The sequence below is a fragment of the Bombina bombina genome, chromosome 4 (assembly GCF_027579735.1).
Source record: "Bombina bombina isolate aBomBom1 chromosome 4, aBomBom1.pri, whole genome shotgun sequence".
Taxonomy (NCBI): Eukaryota; Metazoa; Chordata; class Amphibia; order Anura; family Bombinatoridae; genus Bombina; species Bombina bombina.
In genome coordinates this window covers 484,677,652-484,695,493 of record NC_069502.1, presented here as the reverse complement: position 1 = coordinate 484,695,493, position 17,842 = coordinate 484,677,652, and the positions used below count along the sequence as shown (strand labels likewise).

The window sequence follows — 17,842 nt, the reverse complement described above, 5'->3', positions numbered from 1 at the left end:
GTGTTAATATGTGTGTATATACATATATAGTTATGTGTTAATATGTGTGTATATACATATATAGTTATGTGTTAATATATATATATATATATATATATATATATATACATATATATATATATATATAGTTATGTGTTAATATGTGTGTATATACATATATAGTTATGTGTTAATATGTGTGTATATACATATATAGTTATGTGTTAATATGTGTGTATCATATATTAACACATAAATATATTTGTATATAAGCATATACATATATATTTACAAGGAACATACAGTTCCCCATAGACCACAATGTAAAGTCACTTTTCAGTGCCGTTTTTTTTCTAACACCCCAGACCCGCCAAATTTAAACCCTTTTTCGGAGCGCTAATTGCTACCTTGAGCTTGCTGTAGCCATAACCAACCACTTGTAATGGCTGGTTATTTATTGCGTGCCAGTGATTTTGCCTGTTTACAAGTGTGCAATAAATTAGCGTTCCCCTTGTAATCTAGCCCATTGTCGGAAATCTTCCAGGGTTGCATAGAACAGTTACAATAAGGCATTTGTTTATTGAGTATATATCTACAAAGCTCAGCCCGATCCCTATGTTACTATTATGAGATAATGCCAGTAATTTAGTTTCTTCGTAAGCAATACTGACACCATTATATATGAATGCTTCATCCTTTACATAATACTAGTTGCTGTGAACGCAGGTGTCATTACCGTTTAAATCTGAGGGTGTCAGAAACCCCCTGGCCATTACAGGCCAGATGTTGACGATATCTAAACTAGAGCACAGGTGAAATAATCAGCTGCTTAGTAAAAATGGTTCTTTTTCCTGCTTTCACCCAAAAGTAATCCTGAAAATCTGGCCTGTTAGGAAGGCGAGGACAAGTTTGAAAACCAGTGCTATATTTCTACTTCATGTGTAATTTTCCAAACATTTGTTAGTGCTTTTAATGACATGAAACTGGTAACACTATAAGGTGTCGGGCAGCTGCTGCCAAGTTAGTTCCACCTTCTGCTGAAACTGCAGACAGGAAAATGTGCACAAGATAGGCCTCAAAAACAACAGCTGAAAGGAGCTGCAGAACTCCCATCAAATGTAGGAGAAAAAAAAAGATTATTAGCCAAATTAAAGGGACAGTCAACCCAAAATGTTTTGTTTAAAAAGATAGATAATCCTTTTATTACCCATTCCGCAGTTTTGCACAACCAACACTGTTATATTAATAATAATAATACACTTTATACCTCTGTGATTACCTTGTATCTCTAAGCCTTTTTTGACAGCCCCCTGATCACATGACTTTTTATTTTTTATCTATTGACTTGCATTTTATCCAATTAGTGCTGTGTCTGCCACAACCCACGTGCGTAAGTACAATGTTATCTATATGGCTCACATGAACTAGCACTCCCTTGTTGTGAAAAACTAATAAAAAAGCATGTGATAAGAGGCTGTCTTTAGTGGCTTAGAAACAGACAGAAATGTAGAGGTTTAAAGATTATAAAGTATATTATTATAACAGTGTTGGGGAATGGGTATTAAAGGCGTTATCTATCTTTTTAAACAATAACAATTTTGGTGTTGACTGTCCCTTTAAGTTTTAGCAAGTATTATGATCGCAATGTCTTTCAGCACTTTATGTTTGGCCAAGGTTCAAGCAGTAAGGTGACATTGTGAGATCGCTGGGATTCTGACTGCAATCTACATCCTGTCATCTGGACATTATTATTAGTTCTTAAAGGGACACAAAACCCAAATTTTTTCTTTTGTGATTCAGATAGAGCATAACATTTTAAGCAACTTTCTAATTTACTCCTATTATCAAATGTTCCTTATTCTCTTGGTATCTTTATTTGAAATGCAAGGATGTAAGCTTGGATGCCGGTCCATTTTTGGTGAACAACCTAGGTTGTCCTTGCTGATTGGTTGATAAATTCATCCACCAATCAAAAATTGCTGTCCAGAGTTCTGAACCAAGAAAAAAGCTTAGATGCCTTCTTTTTCATATAAAGATAGCAAGAGACCGAAGAAAAATTGATAATAGGAGTAAATTAGAAAGTTGCTTAAAATTGCATGCTCTATCTGAATCATGAAAGAAAAATATTGGGTTCAGTGTCCCTTTAAAGTACCCTTTATAGCTATCATGCTTTAGTATCAATTGCAAAGACATAAATATTTCACATAGAACATACAATTTTAAACAACTTTCCAATTTACTAAAATTAGCAAATTTTCTTCATTCTTTTTGGTATCCTTTGTTGAAGGAGCAGCAATGCACTACTATGAGCTAGCTGATCACATTGGGTGAACCAATGACAAGATGCATATGTGCAGCAACCAATCAGCAGCTAGCTCCCAGTAGTGTTTTGCTGCTCCCTAGCCTACATAGGTATGCTTTTCAACAAAGGATACCAAGAAAACTAGATATTTAAAAGTAAATTGGATAGTTGTTTAAAATTGTATGCTTTATCTGATCATGAAATAAATGTTTTGGTTTCATGTCCATTTAATTTCTATAGTAACATAATGAAATAACATGTGTTCTAAAAGATATGTATATCCTGTCTGTAATTTCTGCCTGAAGATTTACTCCAAAAAACAAAGATTTTTCATATTATATTTATGATTATCTTTAATTATATATAGCAAAATATTTGGAAAAAAACTATTTACCACAGCCATCATTTATCATTTATTATGCAAATTGAGGCCCATAAAAAATACAAAAGTGGCTAGGGACACAAACATAGTATACTGCTTATGGCACAAACTCATTTACTATGAACAAACATAAAGTCATAATCATAAGGAATACAGATGTAGCTCATGTATGTTGGTGAATGTTACATGTGTGTGTATCAGCGCAGAACAAAAAGCCGTTCTTACATTATTCTTGTAGTCATGCTCTTTATTGAGAGTGGATAGCTTAAATGCTGTCCGTACAGCACATGGGCACATCAATATGATGTAAAAGTCTTTTGAACTTTTTTTGAGATTGTGCAGCAATATTTAATGTTGTTTATGCAGTGAAGCTCTGAGGCGGCGGACAGACATCGCCAGAAATCAACCCAATCGAATACGATCGGGTCGATTGACACCCCCTGCTAGCGGCCCATTGGCCGCGAATCTGCAGGGGGCGGCATTGCACCAGCAGTTCACAAGAACTGCTGTTGCAATGATAAATACCGTGAGCGTATGCTGTCGGCATTTATCGATGTGCAGCAGACATGATCCGCAATATCGGATCATGTCCGCTCGCACATTAATAAATAGGCCCCATAGTGTGTGCTCTTTATTTTATACTGGTTTACTATCTGTCAATTTAATTCAAAATAATTTGAACCATTTTATCTCTAATGCTTGTTCTCAAAGTAAATTGTTATAAACGTTCGTCAGCCTAAAGAAACCATCTGCCACAGTTACAAATCTTCTCAGCTATCACCCAACGCCAGTCCCTTAGACAAACTCAGGCAGGTGTTTTCCACTGAACTGACTCAGTCATTGCTTTAAAGGGACATTCTACTTAAAATTTGTTATTGTTTAAAAAGATAGATAATCCCTTTATTACCCATTGCCCTGTTTTGCATAACCAACACTGTTATATTAATACACTTTTTGCCTCTATGATAACCTTGTATCTAAGCCTCTGCAGACTTCCCCTTTTTTAAACTTGCATTTTAGCCAATTATTACTGTCTCATAAATAACTCCACAGGAGTGAGCACAATCTTATCTTTATGGTTTATGAACTAGCACTTTCTAGCTGTGAAGAGCTAATAAAATGCACTCAGATAAGAGGCGGCCTGCAGAGGCTTAAAAACAGGAAGAGATTTAGAGGTTATAAAGTGCAAAAGTGGAGAATGGGAAATAAAGGTATTATTTACCTTTTTAAACAAAAACAAAAATCAAGTATACTGTCCCTTTACATATTATGTGGATGTTTCATGAAAATAGCACTGTTAGGTTTATTTATTGTTTCAAAACAGATTGTTGTTAAAAATATTTTATCTTAAAAATAAATCTTTATGAGAGTAGTTATCATTTTCATTTATAAACCTGTGCAGTTATGTTTTCACTATATTTGTCATGATGATGCAGATTGTGTTTTGTACAGATATCTCTGCTCCATGCATGTTTATAATATTATATTGAAATACCAGAATTCCTAACAGCAATGTAATAACTTTTGGCATATATTTGAGAATTATAAATATATTTAAAGGTAGAGTAGAGCATTGCTTTTGTCCCATTCCATTCCAATTAGACTTTGTATTCAACTAAGGTATTTTTTAGTTTTCTTTTTAAAAGGACCATTAAATACATTATAATTGCACAATCAACAAATGTATTATAAAACGACATTGCAATATCACTTACTTAGCATTTTAAATGATTAGTAGATTATTTTAATCTCCCTTGTACCATGTGACATTCATTAACCAATTACAGACTCATTCTATGAACTCTTGCTCATTCTCAGTAGCAGTTGGGGCTTCAGAAAATATGAACATAAAAAGTTAGGGCTCAATTTGGTTATGGGAGTACATTATTTTTTTTTTATAAAATTGTCTATCTGACTCATGAAAGGTACATTTTTGCTTTAATGTTAATTCTAATTCATAAGAAACAGCACTATTCAAATGCCATATATCATCAAATTATGGTTATAACCTAACCATATTGTTTTTTTTCTTAAATTTAAATTCAGGAGGGGTTTTACAGGCTTTTCTGCACATGTACACAGAAGCAAAATATTTGTGACCAATGAAAATGTAAAACATGTCAGTATTGATGAGTGTTATACGACTGAGAGCAGTTGTTGTCACTAAAATAATAATATCAATTGTTGATATAAGCAATTAATATTTTATTGCTGTCCATGTCAGACAATTGAAAAGACATTAACAGTTGCATACAACATGTTTACTACACACCATGCTATTGTATCTCCTCATGTGTATGCAGTTCTCTTCAAAGCCATTGTCCTTGTTTAATCTTTTACAGGTGCTGGTTTGTGATGTCCTTCATCTTGGAGCTTAGGTATTCTTGTAACCTTTTACAGAAACAATGTGCATTCTCAGATCAGTGGCCTTACCTGTAGTCTGACAACTGTATTATTTGCTTCATGTTAACATGCACAATACAGATTGTATATATATATATATATATATATATATATATATATATATATATATATATGTGTGTGTGTGTGTGTAAAAAAAACTCAGGAAAAAAAAAAGACCAATGCACAAACTTCAAAAACGTAAAGCCCCTGCTCTATCTTGTTCATGCTAACCCAAAGTGCACAATACAGCTGTCATTTTTGAATGCGCACAGCAAGAATAGCTAAGAGTGCAAGAAAAGATAAGCTCCAAGATGGCGGCGGCCATTTTGAAGATGAGGACCTTTAAGTAGTTAAAATAGAATGGCTTTGAAAAGAGATGCAGACATAGGAAGGAAATAAAATAGCATAAATGTCGTTGTATTCAGCAGTTTAATGTCCCTTTAATTGTCTGGGCATTAATAAAATATTAATTGCTTATGTCATGAATTATATTATGGATTAAAGGGACAGTCAAGTCCAAAAAAAATGTAATGATTCAAATAGGGCATGTAATTTTAAACAACTTTCCAATTTACTTTTATCACCAATTTGCTTTGTTTTCTTGGTATTCTTAGTTGAAAGCTAAACCTAGGTAGGCTCATATGCTAATTTCTTAGACCTTGAAGGCCGCTTCTAATCTGAATGCATTTTGACAGTTTTTCACCACTAGATGGCGTTAGTTCATGTGTGTCATATAGACAACATTGAGCTCATGCACGTCATTTTACCTGATTGGCTAAAATTAAAGTCTGTCAAAAGAACTGAAATAAGGGGGCAATTTGCAGAGGCATATATACAAGGTCATTACAGAGGTAAAACATTTATTATTGTAACTTTGTTGGTTATGCAAAATTGGGGAATGAGTAATAAAGGGATTATCTATCTTTTAAACAACAAAAATTCTGGTGTTAACTGTCCCTCTAAATAAAAAAAAAAGTGTCCTTAGTCTCAGTAAACATTAATATTGATTAAATTAATGATTTACATTTTGATTGGCTGCTAATATTTTGCTTCTGTGTATCTGTTCAGAAAACCTTGTCAACAACTCTCTTTAAAACCCTTATCTTAAATGGGTTCTCAAGTATCAAGGCTGATGAATGAGAAATATAAACAAAATCATGCAAAATCATGAGAGAAAATAGTTTTCTGGTCAATTGGAATACAGGTCTTTCAATACATGGTATTAGTATGCAAATCTCCTTGAACACCATAACAATGAGAGTATGTATGTTTTAGAATGGTCTTGAGTTTTAAAGCCATGCAAAAGCCATGCAAAAAAAAAAACATATAGAAGAATTATGTTTTTAATATTTATTCTGGAATTTTGATACTTTGGGACTATGTATGTCTATTCACTCATTTAAGGGACATTGTTTTGTAAAATTGTTCTTCCCTTAATGTACCAGCTGCAGAGTATAAAATGAGTGATAAATTGATTCTTTATGTTTGTTTTTGTATATGAAATAGCATATTTTGTTCTTTGAAACCACAACCCATCAAAATGGATTAAGCTTGCAGTGAACTCAGATCTCTTTATTTGATCACTTTCTTTACACACACATGCTTCATTATATTATTTTTGTCTGTAAATCAAACCCCAATACGGAGAGAACTATTGAAAAGTAACATTTTATTATGTATCTCTCTTACCTCTTACTGTAAGTGTAATGTCTTCTGCTGCATATGTGTTTGCTATGCCTATACTCAAGCATATAAACTTTCACTATAGGTAGGGATACCACAGGCAAAATCAGCTATTTCAAATGCCAGAATAAAAGTAAAATTAGCTATTTGTAAACAATTTATTACGCACCAACAGGTAAAATAGATCACTGGGAACAAATTAAAAGGGAGAAAACATTTAGGGTATACAGTCCCTTTAAGTATTATTAATACATAGCATAACATCCCAATAGTATTGTATTCTGGACAGTAAAACCATTTGTGCACATTTTGTTATATAAAATTGATCATTTCTTGCTAATCCTTGATATTGAGTTTGTCTGCATAAAGTTCCTGAACTGCTTATAAAATCAACTCTACAAATTATTTTAGGTGTCTGTACAAAGTTGTCTGATTGAGCTTTGCAGCCGCTATACAAAGTAACAATAAGTGATAGGAAATGTTTTAGTGACTTCACATAGAGTAAAAAAAAAAAAAGTCTCCTTTACTTAAAAGCTGCTACATTTGCTCTGCATTGCTCTGTATTTCAGTTTTGAGTCTCCCGTTAAAGAAATATGATCAGAAGCCTTATTTTGTTATGTACTAGTGTTTTACTAGAGGCATTTTTCTTATCGTTTCACTTGAGCTGTTGGTGATATGTATCATGTTGGCAGTAATGCAGTACACGTCATTCCCAACTAGTGGAGTATATGTCAAAATGTCCTGTGCACTAATATTCAAAGCTTGCACCTGCTCTAAGAGCAGGCAGTGATACAAATAAACGTCAGGAATGACATGTATCACATCACCACCAGCTCATTTAAGGATATAGCAAGGGTAAACTACAGTGAAAGCACATTAGCCCTTCTGTATGCTTTTAGGTCTTGCTGGGCCATTTTGGCATATAAGACACAGAATCTTCTTATTCATATTTAAAAAGTTGCACTTTTGTTAAACTATCAGTAATCTAATTAATCATCCATCAATAAAATATTATTGTTACAAGAATATTAAAATGTCATATAATACAAAAGGGGAAAAAAATGTTCAATTTAATGTCTATTCATTTTTAACAACACACTAATTTCTAGTGAAATGCTTGTGCAATGATAAATGCCGACAGCGTATGCTACAGCGGATCAAGTCTGCCCGCACATTAATAATTCGGCCCCTAAGTCTTTTTACATAATCTTGAATTTCTTCATTTTTTAGGTATTTACTCAGCACTTAAGAAGTTGAATTTCACGTTAAACAAACACTGATATTGGCACACAAAAAAGTAGGTCATATATGACACAGAAGATGGCTAAGGTATAAACTCTTACACATATTAAACTCCTGTCTTCAAAAAAAATAAGAGGAGCAACACAATTGGTGCAAAAAAATGCAAAAAAAAAATGCAGGCAATCAAGAGAATATGTAAAGTGACTGTGAATATAATCTACATAAATAAGTATATGTACTGTATTTAAGATAGTAACATTAAGCTATAATCATAAATGTGGAAACATAAACATTGAAAAATGAATGGCAAATACAGACACATTGCCTACTGTTTTTAATTTTAGACATTGCCTAATAATGGATTTATTGCATTATAAGTATCTGACTTTGAGTTAAATTTAGAGTGTTATATGAGCATTGGGGGAGCCAGCTGGGGTGTATTTTTCATGGCTGACCTTTTCTACTTCAGTACACAAAATCGTTAAAGCAGAGAACAGTCACACCATCGTTTCTGGAGTTCCCTGCATTACATGCTAAAAATGTTTGCTGTACTTAGAAGTTAGGTTATGTACTTGTTCACTTAAAGGGCCATGATACCCACATTTTTTCTTTCATGATTTAGAAAAATATTGCATTTTTAAACATCTTTCTAGTTTACTTCTATTATCTAATTTGTTTTATTGTCTTGATATTCTTTGCTGAAAAGCATATCTAGATATGCTCAGTAGCTGCTGATGGGTTGCTGCACATAGAAGCCTCATGTGATTGGCTCACCCATGTGCATGGCTTTTTCTTCAAATAAGGATATCTAAAGAATGAAGCAAAATAAATAATAGAAGTAAATTGTAATGTTGTTTAAATTTGTATGTTCTATCTGAATCATGAAAGAAAGATTTTGGGTTTAGTGGCCCTTTAAATTCTGTTTAACTTATTTTTACAAAGGTTTGTCCATTTCAATGTATGTTGCATGTCAGTAAATAGGTTGTAATAAGGATTTTTAATGTTGACAGCTGATACTGGAATTAACATATAGGGTACTGTATTTTGATCTTTTATAAGTGATATTAAAATAAGTGACATTCTAATTATATTTATTTTATATTTTTCAGAAAGGTCTTGGCTGTGGTTTTTTTCATTGCAGTCATGGCACCAAAAAAGAAAAGCATCAAGAAAAATAAATCAGACATTAATGAGATGACTATCATCGTAGAAGATAGTCCCCTAAGCAAACTTAATGGTTTGAGTGGTTTAATTGATGGAGGGAATGGCTTCAGTTATATCTCTACCGAGGTTTGTGATGCATCATATGGAACAACTCTTATGGATGGGCTCAGCAGAATGAGACAAGATAATTTTCTCTGTGACCTAACTCTTGGAACCAAAACCAAATCATTCATGGTTCACAAGGTAGTGATGGCATCTTGCAGTGAATACTTCTACAACATCCTTAAGAAAGATCCCTCAACACAGAGAGTTGATCTCAATGATGTCTCACCTTTAGGATTAGCTACTGTAATAACATATGCTTACACTGGAAAGATTACCCTCTCTTTGTATACAATAGGCTGCACCATATCATCAGCAATCTCTTTGCAGATCAGTACTCTCGTAAACATGTGCTGTGACTTTTTATTGCAAGAAATGAATGTTGAAAACTGCATGTATGTGGCTAATATTGCAGAAACCTATGGACTAAAAAGTACAAAAGAAGCAGCACAGAAATTTATCCGAGATAACTTTATTGAGTTTTCTGACACAGATCAGTTTTCAAAACTAACTTTTGAGCAAATCAATGAACTCCTTATAGATGATGACTTGCAGTTGCCTTCTGAAATTGTTGCTTTCCAGATTGCAATGAAATGGTTAGACTTTGATGAAAAAAGAATAAAGTATGCTTCTGGCCTTCTGAGTAATATTCGCTTTGGAACCATCTCGGCTCAAGACTTGGTCAACTATGTCCAATCAGTTCCGCGAATGATGCAAGATTCTGACTGTCATAGGCTCTTAGTAGAGGCCATGAATTACCATCTTCTTCCATATAATCAGAACACATTGCAGTCTAGAAGAACAAGGATTCGTGGAGGTTCAAGAGTCCTAGTGACTGTTGGAGGACGCCCAGCATTAACTGAAAAATCCCTCAGCAGGGAAATCTTATACCGTGATCCTGAGAATGGATGGAAAAGGCTGACAGAGTTGCCAGCTAAAAGCTTCAATCAGTGTGTCATTGTGATGGATGGATTTCTGTATGTTGCTGGTGGTGAAGACCAAAATGATGCTAGAAATCAAGCCAAGCATGCAGTTAGCAATTTTTGCAGGTAAATTAACATTAAATTGTGTTGTGTTAATGTAAACCCTCAACAGCTGCTAATAATGCTAATGATTTCACCTGATAATTAATTTCAACTAACGTTTTACTGAAAGCCATTGCATTTTGGTCTTTGATGTTTCAAATGACCAATTGTTTTAAAGCGCCACTATAGTCAAAATTAAAGTTGAATTATTTACAGAGAGCATGCAATTGAAAAAAAAAACAATATATTTTCATTATAAAAACGTGCACATTCTTTTTATATGCACACTTTCTGAGGCTCCTGCCCCTACTGCACAGTATATACTGTTAAGTCTACAGCTACTGAGGACAAAAGCAGACAGCCTCTAACTAGTGGGTATTTCATATAACAGACTCACATTTGATGGTCACTGTCAGGCATCCTATTTCTTCATGTAACTGCAACAGATCTCACTAACATGTCTGCACTTCCTGACTGTCTAACATACAACCAGGAAAAACTAGGGCGAGTGTCTGTATCTAGCTGCATTGTACAGTTACTAATATATATATATTGCCGCCTGTATCAGTTTTAGGAAAACAAAGCAAGGCAAGCTAACTCTTGTTTTCTAACTCGGCTAGAAGTACATTTTTTTGCACACGTCGGGTAGCACTCGTATTAAAAGTTGAAAGCAAATCGCTTCCGCTCACACGCTAACCCCATGTGCATTAAAAGCTGAATATAGAATATTGTGTGCGATAATGTATACCCCCATAGAAGTCAATGGAGCAAAAAAAGTGGAAAAAACCTAACACCCTACTCAGGCACAAACCCGATCGCATATTCTCAATTGCACTAACCCGACATGAAAATATGAAAATGTCACAATCCAATGTTCTTCACATAGCAGAATATGTTCTATCTATTCATAAATACATATTTCGATATATATATATAATGTATTTTGGTACAACATATATCTATACCTATACATATAAATATAAGTATAGAAAGGTATAGATATAAACAGATATATAAAGGAATCTCTATTTAAAAATACATAGAACATATTCCCTTATGTGAAGAACATTAAAATGTGAAAGATTTACAGTAAATACACAGTATAAAACTTTATTAAATATAAATATTGCATAAATATGTTTTTACATGTTTTCATCTACTTCACTGCATATATGTCTATATGTATGCTCATATGTATTTATGTGTTTATATGTGTATATATGTCTATAAATACATATATACACATATAAATACATAAATACTTATGTGCACACATATAACTATATATATAACTATATATATATATATATATATATATATATATATATATATATATATATATACACACACACACAATATACATCTTTAGACATGTATATGTATGAATCTCAATGTTAAACACCTGAGATCTCATATCTTATATCTCATATCTTATAACTTTTTTGTGCAATATAACTTTTTTGTGCAATATAAATGTATACAAGTTGTACATATACCTTTATCTTTCCAAGCTGTTGATCTAATCATAACCTCTAATTTCCATTCTTAGATATGACCCCCGTTTCAACACATGGATTCATCTTGCAAATATGAACCAGAAGCGTACCCACTTTAGCCTGAATGTCTTCAATGGCCTCCTTTATGTGGCTGGGGGTCGTAATTCTGAAGGTTGTCTTGCATCAGTTGAGTGTTATGTGCCTTCAACCAACCAGTGGCAACTGAAAGCTCCACTGGAAATAGCAAGATGTTGTCATTCCAGTGCAGTTATTGATGGTAAAATCTTAGTCACAGGTGGATACATAAGTAATGCATACTCTAGATCTGTGTGTATGTATGACCCATCTAATGATAGCTGGCAAGACAAGTCCAGTCTCAGTACACCCAGAGGATGGCATTGCTCTGTATCTCTTAGTGATAGAGTTTATGTCATGGGTGGCAGTCAACTTGGTGGACGTGGTGAGAGAGTTGATGTCCTCCCAGTTGAGTGCTATAACCCACATACAGGCCAGTGGAGCTACGTAGCTCCTCTTCAGAATGGAGTAAGTACAGCAGGTGCTTCCACACTTAATGGTAAAATTTATCTTGCTGGTGGGTGGAATGAAGTAGAAAAGAAATATAAAAAGTGTATTCAGTGTTACAATCCTGATCTTAATGAATGGACTGAAGAAGATGAGTTACCAGAGGCTACTGTAGGTGTGTCTTGCTGCACAATTACTATGCCTACTTTAAAGACACGGGAGTCCAGAGCAAGTTCAGTCTCTTCTGTACCAGTTAGCATATAATACCACTGATTAGAAGGGAAGGAAAATTATTTATTTTGATGTTTGGCCAATAAACAACTTATTTTTAAATTGTACAACTCTGCAAAATAATCAAATATTTGGAACAAAATCTATTTGCAGTGCAGAATTTGAAAAGTAATACATGGATAGAAATATTAAATTTATTAATAATAAAAAAGCAGTGAAATCAAATTTTTAATAAGGCTTTGGGAAAATCATTTGAAGCATGAAATGAGATTTTCTTATTTGAAAATTCAGTCCATTGTTATAAAGCTGCTTGAATAAAACCTACACAGCATTTTATTTCCATTACTTATTGCAAATAAATTATTTTAAGTACAATAAAGGGATATTAAACTTGAGAAATGTACAATTAATACAAAGTACAATACCATCATATTTAGTTAATGCTTTATAGGAGTTAATATAGCATCATTATTTGTGTTTTATGATTACATACAATGTCTTATATAATGCATTTCCAGCAGATATATCATTTATATTAATACCATGTTATATCAATGCCCATCTGATTAGAAACTATACATGTCATAGAAACAATGTAAGTTTTTTCAATGTAACTTATCAATCTATTACAATGTTATCTGGTATAGATCTAGTATAAAAATGATCCTAAATCAACTAGTGTAGTAATTTATAGGGAGATTGTCACCAAAAAAAAATATAAATACATTTAGATGATTCATTCAATGTTAAGAATTAATTAAAAACAAAACATGAAAAAATATATATTTATTTTATTGTCACTGATAGAATGGCTTTTTTTGTGGAAGACATTTCAATTAAAGGGCCACTAAACCCAAAATCTTTCTTTCATGATTCAGATAGAGAATAGAAATTTAAACAACATTACAATTTAATTTCATTATTTATTTTGCTTCATTTTTTAAATATCCTTAGTTGAAGAAAAAGCAATGCACATGGCGAGCCAATCACACAATGCTTCTATGTGCAGCAACCAATCAGCAGTTAGTGAGCATATCTAGATATGCTTTTCATCAAAGAATATCAAGAGAATAAAACAAATTAGATAATATAAGTAAATTAGAAAATTGCATTCTCTTTTTAAATCATAAAAGACAAAATGTGGGTGGCATGCCCCTTTAAGTAAGTGCTTCCCTGCCTATAAAAATCACATACATCTGTTTCCTAAGCCTGCTACATAAAACTACAGCTATATGTAGGAGGAAATATTCAACTAATGTATAGAATATGTTATGCTCATGTGAAACATCTGCCACATTTGACATGAAAGGGCAAGAAAGTTTTTTTTTTTATTTATCAAACATGTTTAGTTGTTCTACCAACGTCCAAACTTCCAAATATTATAACATTATATAGCAGAGTTGGAGAAGCACTGTATTTTAATTTGAACAGTTATAGATAAATATATATATTGTTCCATTGTGCAATACTATTTAAAAAAAATTGCCAAAGAGCATCAATTTATTCTGTGCAGTGTTCTGAACCTGTTTTTTTTTTTTGTTTGTTTTTTTACCATCATAATTTTCTTCTCCTAGGTTATTGAGAGAACAATAGTAAATAGTAATAAATATGTATAGCAGGAGTTCAAAATATTAAATACACACAACGTAAATACATTTTTAACTGATTTTGTTTACATGTTATTTAATTTGTTCTGTATATCATTTTCTCACATACTACACATTAAAAACGTTATTTTTGCTTCTCGGCTAACCTTTAAGATGCAGTAGAGTAAATTATGCTATTAATGTTTCGAATGCTCAGTGTTGTTAGTCAAATCTATAGTTCTGCATTGTTTGTTGAGTCTCTAAATCTATTGGTCCAGAAAAAAATATTGTTTCTTTTTAACATCTAGAAATGTTTTAACCAAAAATATTCTAATTTTTCAGAAGTAACTGCCTGTAGTTGCATGTTTTATGTTGCTTATAAAGTCCACAGCATCTGTCTAGCCTAACATACTATATAATATCCCACAAAAATGTGAATATTATCTTTTTTTTCATGGTACAACACCCTAGAAATTAAACTTGAATTATTTTGATAGAGAAGTCAAGGCCAAAACTTAAAACACTACAGTCATTTATTTTATACCACATAGTATTTCTCTATAAAAAAATGTTTTTGATATATATATATATATATATATATACTGGTTGGATTAGGACAGTGTTGTTCAACATTTATCGCTGAGAGCTGGATACAGATTGGAGATTATAAAGATATTCTAACGTGAGCCTTCCTGAGCTTATGACCCTGTTAGTGGCACAGGTACTTAAAGTTTCCTACACAAGAAAATCCAAAATACCTGTTATGTCTCCAGCCTACAGTGATAAACATTGGATACATGGGTAGAAGGTTATGAATGTATCGACTGCATTAAATGTGCTTTCCCCTTACCTGTTCATTTACTGAACAGGATTAAGGATTGATAATCAATTTAGACTTGGGGAGAGGGATAATCTAATAAGCAACTTTCAAATGGACAAGAAGTTGTATGCATAGAAATAGCAATGCTTTTAACATGCTGAGCTTGAATCTTTTCCTCGTAGACTATGTAGTCTAACAACTGTATTGGGCAAGTGAACAGCAGTATAAACTCCTTTGTTGGTGACTAGCATGTGAAGTATAGTTGGATAAGTGTTCTGATTACTTTATTTGAAATTTAAAAAAAAATCCCATATAATTATGGTTGCCACCTTTCTTAGAAAGAAAAAATACTGGCTACACCATAACTGCCCAACAATGCTATGCAGCATTCTGACTCTTCCCACAAACTACCCTACCATGTCTACAGACCTTTGTGCCCCCGGACAACCCAAATAAAACCTGACAACCCAAACTGAAAGCACCAACCCAGAGACAATCCTAAATCACCTGACTCCTCCTATGAGCCACTCTTATTTTACCCCCAAACTTTAATACTGACCTATATGTAGCTGGTGTTTGTCTTTTACTGGCACCAGATAAACACATAAAAATAGCAGCTGTGCCAGGTGGCAACCATACACATAATATACAGCAGCAATATCAGTAAATTAAACCACAAGAATAAAACAAAACACCTGTTTAGTCCTAAGGTACACATGTAGGAAAAATGATATAATAGAAAATGTATTTAGATTTATTTTCAAGTTGACTGAGAAGCTTTAGGTCAAATAGATTAGTCACACAAGCCTTAAATGTATCATGTATAATTCTCATAACATTTATAACATATTGTAGATCATTTGTCTTGGAAACAAATAATTATTGTTGTGCTTAACCACAAGGGAACACAAAGCTTTCTGTAATAAAATGTAAAAAAAAAAGTGTCTTGTTTAGTTTGTATAAATGTTTATAGAATGGTGATTATTGTTAGCATATTGTTGATGTTGTCTTGTATTTATTTTATTTAAGTGATGGAAAATCCTACCGTTTGTGAAACGCTAGGATTTACCAGTGCAACAAATAAATGGGACTTTCAGTCACGAAGTTTAAAATATTTCATGCTGAAAGTTCCTTTATATGTCTGAAGCGTTTGCCGTACTGAGCGCCTCAGGCAGCCCGCGCTATTGGCTAAGAGGTGGAAACGTCAACTCACAGCAAAATAGCATTCTGCCATGGGCTGCCTGAGGCACTCAACGATGTGAACGCTTTAGACAAATAAAGTAACTTTCAGCATGAAGTATTTTATACTTCATGGGGCCGATTTATCAAGCTCCGTATGGAGCTTGATGCCCCTTGTTTCCAGCGAGCCTTCAGGCTCACCGGAAACAGAAGTTATGAAGCAGCGGTCTAAATACCGCTGCTTCATAACTTGTACGCCTGCTCTGAGGCTGCGGACAGAAATCAAGCGGATAGAATACGATCGGGTTGATTGACACCCCCTGCTAGTGGCCGATTGGCCGCAAGTCTGCAGGGGGCGGCATTGCACCAGCAGTTCACCAGAACTGCTGGTGCAATGATAAATGGTGACAGCGTATGCTGACGGTATTTAGCGATGTGCAGCGGACATGATACGCTACATCGTATTCATGTCCGCTCGCACTATAATAAATAAACCCCCATGACTGAAAGTCCCCTTTATTTGTTCCACTGGTAAATCCTAGTGTTTCACAAACACTAGAATTTACCATCACTTTAAGCTTATTGGAAACAAAAAAAAGTCAGGGGTTATGAATTCATCTCCACAAAAATTCATTGTTTATTGTTTTTTTGTTTTTGTTTTTAATTTGAAAATAACAAATAACTTATCTTCTTTATTATAGCCGCAAAAAGAGTACAGATATTTTGGTGTTTTCCACAGATAAACTATGCAATATTATAGGTAAAGCAACCTGTATATGAAAGTAGAAATAAAAGTGTTGCATTGAAAAAAAAGTATGGTTAAAACCACTTAAGATTCAGTACCACTTAAGTTATTCACAAAGTGATTTATGCTGATAAAAATAAAAATAAAAGAACAAAAATGCAATTGTGTGTAATTTTTTAACTGTTTCACTGCTGAACCATTTCACACCCCGGTACTGAAGCCATTTTAGACATTCTTTTAAGTTACCCACACAAATTTTGATTTATTAAAAAGACCAAACACTTTTAGAAAATAGCTTTAGTATAGAGAAATACCCCCAAAAAAGGCATTCATTACTTTTTTAAAATATGTCATGTGCTTCATATTATTTCTAATAATAATTCAAAAATTCTAATGCCAATATAACAAGTAGAGAGGTATTTTGAGTGAGATTTATAGTGTAAATTGCTGTTGAGATAAATTCATACTGTGGGCATCTGTGCAATTAGTTGAATGTAATGTTTTCTCCTTCAAGTGCAAATATCGCTCAAGCACAAGTTGCCAGAATAAAAATAAGACTGTAACTTCCATTGTGAAGCTACCAGAAACCTACCAGTTTTATGTTATACAAATGCAAATCTCTCATGCAATGGCCATTTAGCAGGAATATCCCTTACAATACAGGCATTTGCATTGATACCATTGTACAATGCAAAATGACAACAGCAATTTACATGTGAGATTAATCTTTTCACCACCAAAAGACTAGCAAAACGTATAAATGAATTATTTATATATTTAAGCTGGGCATTATGGGTATACAGTACAAGTGTGTATGATGTGTTATTGAAATGGATTATACTGTAAAAGTGTTCATTATACATTTTTTATAACTTTGTTTATTGTAAAAATTGTTGATTTTTTTTGTCTAGTCTAGATATAAGATTACCAGTATTGGCTATTAATATCTTATATTAAACAAAATGGCTGCAACTTTTTCTG

The 17,842-nt window shown here is 33.2% G+C and overlaps 1 protein-coding gene across 2 annotated transcripts in view; it reads left to right on the top strand.

Annotated features, from left to right (window-relative positions):
• The window catches only part of KLHL31 (kelch like family member 31), a 24,501-nt gene extending 7,478 nt beyond the window's left edge, over positions 1–17,023 (top strand). For both annotated transcript variants that reach the window (XM_053710385.1, XM_053710386.1), the window contains exons 2-3: positions 9,101–10,306; positions 11,832–17,023. In XM_053710385.1, the coding sequence (XP_053566360.1) occupies positions 9,135–10,306; positions 11,832–12,564 (1,905 nt within the window). In that variant the 5' untranslated portion in view covers positions 9,101–9,134 and the 3' untranslated portion in view covers positions 12,565–17,023. The remainder of the gene's footprint in view (positions 1–9,100; positions 10,307–11,831) is intronic.
• Positions 17,024–17,842: the final 819 nt, after the last annotated feature.